At 35.9% G+C, this 9,684-nt stretch overlaps 3 protein-coding genes across 3 annotated transcripts in view; 2 read left to right on the forward strand and 1 right to left on the reverse strand.

Annotated features, from left to right (window-relative positions):
• Positions 1-410, forward strand: part of cry1a (cryptochrome circadian regulator 1a) — an 18,231-nt gene extending 17,821 nt beyond the window's left edge. The window contains exon 14 of the mRNA XM_079817494.1: positions 1-410. This exon is cut by the window's left edge and continues 362 nt beyond it. The gene's annotated coding sequence lies outside the window, so the exon portion shown is untranslated.
• Positions 411-4,266: 3,856 nt separating this feature from the next.
• tnnt2c (troponin T2c, cardiac) lies at positions 4,267-5,136 on the forward strand (the record flags this gene model as incomplete). Its single annotated transcript, XM_079816608.1, has 1 exon — positions 4,267-5,136. The coding sequence occupies one exon, from the start codon at positions 4,267-4,269 to the stop codon at positions 5,134-5,136; it is 870 nt and encodes a 289-aa protein (XP_079672734.1).
• Positions 5,137-5,252: 116 nt separating this feature from the next.
• On the reverse strand, positions 5,253-9,233 carry LOC307126186 (uridylate-specific endoribonuclease C-like). Its single transcript, XM_079816609.1, has 7 exons — positions 9,177-9,233; positions 8,197-8,296; positions 7,885-7,996; positions 7,578-7,699; positions 7,177-7,289; positions 6,829-6,982; positions 5,253-6,722 (listed from the first exon to the last, which is right to left on the reverse strand). Exons 1-7 carry the CDS (start codon positions 9,185-9,187, stop codon positions 6,462-6,464), a joined length of 873 nt encoding a protein of 290 aa, XP_079672735.1. The 5' UTR covers positions 9,188-9,233; the 3' UTR covers positions 5,253-6,461.
• Between the last annotated feature and the right edge of the window lie 451 nt (positions 9,234-9,684).

A 9,684-nucleotide genomic window follows, 5' to 3' on the forward strand; every position in this document is an offset into this window, starting at 1 on the left:
TATGTGCTTTCTCTATTTCATGTAGTCATAGACCCATTGATATATTTTTGATATAAAGAATTATTGTGGATCAATTTTACTCTGTTCTTTATGAAAACATAAAATTGAACCTTTTAAAGCATTTATAGACTGTCCATGCAGTACATTACATAGCCTCTCACTGGGCTGTTTACTTGCACTATGTTTTTTTGATCTCCTTTGCTTGCTCGTTCTCTTTATGTCTTTACTCGTGTTCTTGCTTTTCAGTTACTCTTTTCAGACTGACATCTGTGTCCAACTTCTCAGCCCCTGTTTACTCCTCTCTATCTGAGTGTCTCTCCATTGCTGTAGTGTAAACTATTTGAAAATATAATTCACCACAGTGTTTCTCATCATCTCACATTGTGCTTGTTTAATAAAGTTTAAATGTACATGTTGTTTCGCTCATTTACTTACAGGATGCTGTTCTGTCACTAATTTTTCTATTACATAAACAAATATTATATAAATAAATTGAGAATTGAGTTCTACTCAGGTTCAGACAAGTGTAAAATTATATTTAACCACATTAACTATGAACATGTTCACAAACGTCAACTACAAAATGTCTAAAACAGATTATTGGCCCAAAAACTTTTTGAAATTTGAGCAAAATATTTTTTGATTCACAACCCTAACGTTACCCAACTTGGGTTTGTTTATGCTGTCTTTCTTTCAAACTAATTACATTCGTGCAATTGTTAGGGTGGAGTGAGTGTCCAATAACTTTTTCAGGCCTTTATAAACACCTTGAGAAATTATAATCGCACGATATGATACTTAAAAACATTACAATACTGATTGCTTACCTAAAACACAAGGACAGAGTGAAACGCGCGAAAGTTTGCTTTTATAAACCGTGTCAATTTCACTGTATCCCACTGGCAAAAACAAATAAATAACGAGTGTAAATAAGCGGATAAATATTTGTATATGCTAAAAGGTTATCATTAGCAAGGGATTCAAAATGCATACTAGCTTGGCCACGCATCCACGCTGCGTAAAACGTGACGTACACAATATAATTTGTCTTTAAAAAACAAAACAAAAAACAATAGGGGAATACAGAGTCATACAAAAACACTTGAATGTATAAAACAAAATTCGTTATTATTATTATTATTATTTTAGCAACCATAGTCAATGACAATGCGTTTTTTTCTGCATGTTAAAATGTCACGCATTTATAAACCATACACAGCTGATCGGTCGAGACTGCAGTACAATATATATTTTTTTTAAATATATAGATTAAATTGTAAATGCATTCAATTAATTTGAAATGAATGTTACATAACAAACGGGTCATATCACCACTTAATAAATAAATAAATACTCACAGCCATGCCTTTTCACTGACATGAAGAATCACCTGAAAGTGTCAGATGACATGAAAGTCCCCCATTAAATGAAAGAAAAGGTAAAAATCTGCTTGTCACAGGTTCATAAATGCTGTGTATGCCCACATGATGGCGATGTTTCTCTTTCATGTGATCTGCTTGCATACCAGGCATATTCAATTTTAAAAATATATTTAACAGCAGTTAACATCAGTAGCTCGAGCTCTGAAAATCCATTGGGCAAAAAGTGTAGGAACATGGTTAGAATATATATATATATATATATATATATATATATATATATATATATATATATATATATATATATATATATATATATATATATATATATATATATATGGAGAATACTCCATTTTTACTCAGATTGTATAGCTATATATAGCTATGCTATACAATCTGAGTAAAAATGAAGTATTCTTATGTAGGCTGGTAAACTTTAAACATGATGGGAACTGTCCATATTGTATACGTTATATAAGTATCACACATTCATTTCCATCAAGTAAATTACGCTTTGTATTATTTTATGCATGTAATTAAAAGCTTAATTTATTTACATCGATATATTATTTAAACGAATGATCAAATAATAAGTCGTTCGTTCATTCATTGCAACTTAAGAATACAAACTACTACATTTCTGACAAAATGGATAGCCAAGAAAAATTTCTCCTTCGAGCCGGATTCGAACCAGCGACCTAAGGATTTCAGTGTAAAACCGCTACAGTCCTCCGCTCTACCAACTGAGCTATCGAAGGGATACGTCATAGTGGTCCAATAGGGAGTTTAGTCCTAGGAGCAATAAATTCAATATATATGTTTTATAACCATATGATATAAAATATACAGTACTAAAAAGAACATATGACTTTAACATTTCATTTTCGAGGTGTAGGTTATACACTGCTGGGTAGACATTTTTAATTCTGAAAATGCAGTTACCAAAAGTCGAAACGTATTTTACACTCCAAGTACACACAAAAGTGAAGTAGTAAAATACAAAGGGAAGTAAATAGTAGCCAACAAATGGCAAATTGTGATGCCTGTAGCGATAATTGATGTACAAAAAAAGCGAGGAATTATGTTTAATCCGTGTACAATTTTAATCTATATATTTTAAAAATACTGCAGACTCAATGCTACTGCTACTGTGAATTGGCTATTTGGGGATCTTGTCAATCGTCGCAAACTCTGGGCCCCTACTGATGCAGCTGTCCCTTGCTGCGTCTGTCCCTCTCAGGAATCGGATTTAAATAAGACCTCCACCTGTCACTCACAATTTCACAAATAACATGCTGGCACACTGAAGGTTGATATAATCCCCCATCAGTACAAGGGGACAATGAGCTCATAAAGACTATTTATATTAAACAAGGAAGGAGGAGATAATTACCCTTCATTCTTGAGGTATCACTTATCCTGTCTATTATTGAGGAAATTAGAAAAGTACATAAGAGTGACACAATTACTTTACAAAGGCTAAGTGCACTTTCTATAAGTGCACAATGCTTCAACAGTCAACCAAGAGGTGACATGGGAGAATTAAACCAGTGGAGAACCAAAAATACCATCTCAACTTCTCTGTACACACTAGAGACAGACTCTTACCAGAGCTCATTAGAAACCGCTCAGAACAATCGCTAAGCACTTAAAGTGCAATGCTTTTAAAGGGCAACTCAAATATGTTTGCTATGCTCTTGGCACATAGTCAACTTTTCCATAGTGATGCTTTTTATTTATTTAGCAATGATATAGCAGTCACAGATCCAAAAGGGAAAACATTGGAAACACAGTAATACGGTGAAATATTATTGCAATTTAAAACAACAATTTTTCTATTTTAAGATGTAATTTATTCCTGCTATGGCAACACTGAATTTTCAGCATCATTAATCCAGTCTTCAGGGTCTCATGATCCTTCTGAAATCATTCTGTGCTGATTTGCTGCTCAAGTAAATTTGAAAAAAGTTGTACTTAATATTTTTGTAATGAAACATTTTTTTTAAACGGGATTCTTTGATCATCTCAAAAGAACAGCATTTATTTGAAATATAACGTAATCACGTTTGTCACTCAATTTCATCACTCAAAATGTATCCTTGCTGAATACAATTATTAATTTCTTAAAAAAAAAAAAAAAAATCAACACACATTTTACAACAAAGAGAAAACTGACATAACTCAGTGTTTATTTTCCCAAAGGACTGGCGGTGGTTCCATAGGTTTCCAACGGCATGCAGAGACAGCCACAGCTGAAATATTAATACACAAATAGTTGTACAGACGCCACTGAACTGAACACTTGTCTGCCTTTGTCTGTTATCTCTCTACCATTATCCAGTTCACATTGTCTCGGGGGTGGGGTACAAAATTCCCTGTATCATTTTGTCATTTTCAAACAGAAATTGAATTAATGAGAGTTCCATGAACCAACAACTGACACAAAATCATTGTTTATACTCAAAGCAACAGATGAAATGAAACTACTGATGCTAGCCAATTAAATCAATGCCTAAATATTGGTGCCCAGGTAATCTATTCAAACATGGTGTGAAACAAGATCCCTACCAATGCACAAGTGTACGTGTGCATCTGTTTTGAGTCTGAAATAGGCTCCTCTTCACACCACAAAGGTTTTAGGGTGAGTCAGAGGTTAGAGGTCAGGGTCTGGGTATTGGACAAGACAAGGTCCTTTAAGTTAGAAAATAGATCCTATGTGCATCTGTTCAAAAAGCTCATCCAAGAGCCATTTAGCAAACGTCACATGGGGAGGGAGGACCCTATAAAACCACTACGCATCCATGGAGAACATCTCAGATATTTACAACCAGCCTTACTGCCGTTCCTTAGTGACTTCCCTCTTCCTAAAACACTCAAAAGTAGCACCATGTGCGACACCATGGAGTTTGTGAAGGAGTTTGAAGGGGAACTGAAGAAGGTGAACCTAGAGGAAGAGGAGGAGGCTGAAGAGGATGTTGAAGAGGAGGCTGAAGAGGAGGCTGAAAAAGAGGCTGAAGAAGAGGCTGAGGAAGAGGCTGAGGAAGAGGCTGAGGAAGAAGCAGCTGAGGAGAAAGAACAAGAAGCAGAAGAGGACGCCAAACCCAAGCCCAAGATGTATATTCCCAACATTATGGCACCAAAGCTGCCTGATGGAGAGAAGCTGGACTTTGATGATCTCCACCGGAAGCGTGTGGAGAAGGACTTCAATGAATTGCAGAGTCTCATTGAGCTGCACTTCTCCAACAGACAGAAGGAGGAGGATGATCTCATATCTTTGAAGAACCGCATCGAGCGGCGTCGGGCCGATCGTGCCGAGCAGCTGCGCATCAGATCCGAGCACGAACGCGAGAGACAGACACGCTTTGCAGAGGAAAAGGCACGGCGTGAGGAGGAGGCCGCCAAGTTGAGAGCTGAGGACGACGCCAGGAAAAAGAAGATCCTTTCCAACAAGGGCTACGGTGGCTACCTGCAGAAGGTGGATCAGAAAAAGGGAAAGAAGTTGACGGAACGTGAGAAGAAGATCAAATGTCTGCTGGAGCGTCGCAAGCCCCTCAACATCGATCACCTCAACCAGGAAAAGCTGGGAGAGAAAGCTCTCGACCTTTGGAAGTGGCTCACTCAACTCCACGCTGAGAAGTTTGACCTAGCAGAGAAGCTGAAGAGGCAGAAGTACGACATCAACGTTCTGCGTAACCGCGTTAATGACCATCAAAGGGGAGCTAAGGCGACCAAGACCACCAGGAAGACCAGGAAATAAATGAATCTGATTGACACATGCAATGACACAGAACCGAGCCAAAAAGGTTTGTTGGAATCACAGTTTCAAGCCTTATATTGAACTCTCCAGGACATCATCTATTTTTATTTCTTTTTGATTAATAATTGTTTATTTAGCATTGTATCATACATGTAACCGGTTTTATTGGGTTTAATGTTTTGTTTCATGTAATCTTGTTTTATGTAATCTGAAGTTTTGATCTGATGCTGTAAACCTTTTAAAAGTTAATTTTTTTTTTGTTCCACAAGATTTCACAACAGTAGAAATGCAATCTTATATCCGAGTGTATGATTTTATTTTGCGTTACTGAACCTTTTGCTCATTAACCCAAGTGTTAAATATCTCAAATTAAAGCAACATCTCATTGGCATCACTAAGATCGCTTTTCTACAATTACTAACTGACAATATCCACACATGACAAACAAGACATCATTTGAAATTTTGTATTAAGTGTTGGAATAATAACAAATACATAATAAACAAATACATCAAGTTGTTATATATATGTATATGGAAAATGTCTTCATTCTAACAAATAAAAGGCACATGTATATTACTGTACCAGCAGTTAAGGTTTTGGTACATACTACAAAGTATCTATACAGTTTCAAGGATGGATAAGTAGCATTATTCATCTATAAAGGCCTGTGTTCATTTTCCACATTTCGCTCTATGTAGTGCACAGCCATTCAGAGATCACTCCATTGACAGTTTGAGATTAATAAAATATACATAAGAGTTTGATTTCTGATTCGTAAATTCCTTGTTCAACTAAAAAAAAAGTTTTCTAAAAGCTTATAACAGTTTGTAGCAGTAGTCTATGATTATCTGTGATTATTTATGATTATAGCCGTTTATAGTTTATAGGCTAAACACAAATTTCACAAATTTCTTTAAGCAATTTAAGGTTTACCCCAACTATAAGCGCCTGTATGCAATTATGATTTTTATGATCAATTATCAATTATGCAGAATTCTAATAGTGCTACAAACAATGTAACATAAACCAGAGGTCTTCAACCCTGATCCTGATGGCCCACTGCCCTGCAGAGTATATATCCAACCTGCTTCAGCTTGTGATTTTCAAGCAATCCTGACAAGCGTATTAGCTGGTTTGTTTGATTAGCTCATGTGTGAAGGGTTGAAGCTAAACTCTGCAGGACAGTGCGTCCCCAGGAGCTGAGGTGAAGACCTATGACGTAAACAGTTCAAGATTAAGGATTTAAGGATCACAAGCTGAAATATGGATTATAAAGCCCAGTTTTTTTCCAAACCGGATACTGTATGTCCTTTCAGTGAGACCTAGACGCCCCGGTTGTTGCTGCTGATCATTTTGGGGTATGATGTCCCAATGGATTTCCCAAATCTGTACACCACAATCTCCAGAAGGTACTCATCCACTTTCACCTTAACCTTGGTCACACACTCATCAGACAAAAGGAAGATGATGGTAAACAGAGCCACCTCAAACTCTGGGCTGATGCCTATGAAACAGCTGCCCACTGGCTTGACTAGACCATTCCAGCTGAACTGCAGGTTTAAGACGTGATCGTCCTCATCTGGCTGTGAGATTGAACCACAGTGCAAATTTAAATGGTGAAAATAATCATATTAAAATATGATTATACAAGAGTTTCCTTGTCAAATCAATATTAAATTATTAAAATACCGTGTCCTTGTTATTTCTGGCCTTGTATCCTTTGTAGTCCACATGATTGTTTTTCTCCTGATGGTAAAACTGGATCCAGTTGTGGAGGCCCATGATCTCTTTACCTTGCTTGGTTTCACCAACAAACACATGCTCGAATCCACAGGAATCTTCACTGCATCAGAGATGAGAGGGAGATGGACAGATAAATATAAACTTATCTATGTATAAATGCTGGGCATACAAATTACACAAGTTATTAACACATATAAGCCTGATTTTTTCATACCAAAATGCATTAGTATGTTAGTTACTAATCTAACAAACACAAATGTATCCTTGCCTGTTCAAATCAAGTTTATAACTCACCCTCCACTTTTGTCTCTGCGATAGAGCTTGAACCAAATATCATAGATCTGCCTCTTAAACTGAGCTGGATCTGACTGGGCTCGACCTTTGCGTACTAAATACCTGTGGGCACACTGCAAAGACAGCACCTATCAGAACTGGACTGACAGATTATAATATTATAATATGACATGTAGGGTAATGTTTGCATGTTAAAGGTTTTATGTATTTGCCCAATGTCTTTGCACTTTGTGTAATAGTCTCCTCCTTGAACCAGCACCCCAGTACTACATTTGCACATTTGTCTCACATGCCCATATTCACTACACATTCTTTAAGTTGCTAAATTTCTACATGTTAAAACATGATGTTACTAAAAATAGCAAGGCGAAACAAGTCCTTTGAGTAATGCGACATGGTACCTTCATGACCTCTGTCATCAGAATGGCATCCAGGAAAAGATTGTTTTCCTGAAACTCCTCTTTTGTCACCTGCTCAGCCACTCCTGTAGACATCTCATAATTGTCCAGCAGATTTATGAAGTCTGAGAAGACACAAAGTAGATCTAAACATTTTTGTCATGCATTGCATCAGATCTGTAAAATCTAATGGAAACAAGTGTTTTTATTAGATTAATCTAAAACAAGTAAGTTTTATGTATAATTAAAAACATGCAATTAAAATCAATTAGACACAAATGTGTATAAAAAATGGCCAATGGTTACTTACAGGCATAGGTAGCAATGCTTTTGAGCTTGTTTTCATTGACATAAGAGAAGAGAGGAGCTCTAGAGCTGTCTCTGGCATTATTACTGCCCTCAGATACAAATCCAGCCTTCCCCTGTGTGAAAACAAATGCATTATAAATGACTGATTGATACCCCTTAATTAATATAAAAGAAGTCATATGTGTTGTTTTAAAGTCACCTGCTATCATGTACATGAAATCTAATATTCTTAATGTCTTTACTTAAATTCAAATATTTATATACTTTATGTATAATTCTCATAAACCTGCCGCCTCCTCCCCCAAAAACCTACTTGTAGGTTGATTTTATAGTCTTTTCCAGGTTTCATGCGGTTCACATCCAGCTTCCACAGTTCGTTCAGCACATCTGAGAGCTCCTGATTGGTGCCTTGACTGGAGTACAAAAAGTATGACATTGAATTGTCTAGAATGAGCCACATCTGGCTGCATTACCTAGTTAAGAAAGCAATAATAATAATAACATAAGATTATGGCTATAATGGCAAGTGACAAATGTCCAAAGGTTATCCAAGACGATAAAGAGAAATCTTTAAAAAAGTAAAAAAAAAAACAACCTCACAAATAAATAAATAAATAAATAAATTATATATATATATATATATATATATATATATATATATATATATATATATATATATATTTATTTAATACATTTAAAATGATAATATAATATACAAACAAACACACTGTCAACTCGTTAACATGTATTCTTTACACATTAAATTTATTAAGCAGTCGACGAGTTTCTCAACATTATTAAATAGTAATGAAAAAATATGTAGAATGATGTGCCATCATTCATTTTCCAGGGATTTCAGGATCTAAAACGTTCAGATGACACACAGCTCATATCAATGAGAGTCACCCACACCAAACACACACACGACACCCAGTTCCCGTTCATACAATGCAGATTTACCGAGAAAAAAAGTCATGAAAACACAAAATCATGTAATAAAAGGTTTGTTGCAAAGCTCGATTGAACAAGAGACACCACACTCAACATGTTATCACTCAAATATTTATGAAACTATAGACAATTTGCGTAAATGGTCGTTCTGTAACTACATCAGTTTATTAACATTCTAGCAGTGTATTTTAATACGCACCGAATGTTTTGCGTGTGAGAAATAAGTTTAAAAAAAACCCAAAACCAAAACCGATCACATTTACAGTTAAGTAAATTAGATTATACATTTTAAACCACAATAAATACAAAAATTAAAAGACCGTTAAATATCTGGTGCCTCACCCTCTTGCCATATTCGCAGGTTAAACCACTTTCTGATTCAAAGAAACACGTTTAGTCACTAGAGTCAAGCGATGAAAAGCTTTTTGATGGGTGTGTTTACGCGGTCGTTTGAGGAATCTAACCAATGAGAGTGGCGAACGGCAACACCTCTGTAGGGACGGGGAATTATTTAGCCAATAGTAGCTTGGAAGAGAGGAGACGGAGATCCAGGAAGGGTGTGTCCTTGTAACAGGTGTGTCCTTTTTTTTTTTTACAGTTTATAAACCTTCTCTAACCCTATGCTATAAACCTTCTCTAACTCCAAAATGATATTTTAAAAAAATCTCAACCTGAATTTGTCTATTTTGTAGGCTAACATTTATTTGCACACAAAAGAAGTGCATATTTAATAGGCCTAATATGCATGTATTTAGCCATGCACTATCCATAAAAAGTGCAATTTGCTGGTCGCACTTCCCCAAAGTCCTGTTTCTTTTCATAAAATAAAAAAAGTGTTAATATACTGCAT

Source organism: Gobio gobio (assembly GCF_949357685.1).
Source record: "Gobio gobio genome assembly, chromosome: 5".
Classification (NCBI taxonomy): Eukaryota; Metazoa; Chordata; class Actinopteri; order Cypriniformes; family Gobionidae; genus Gobio; species Gobio gobio.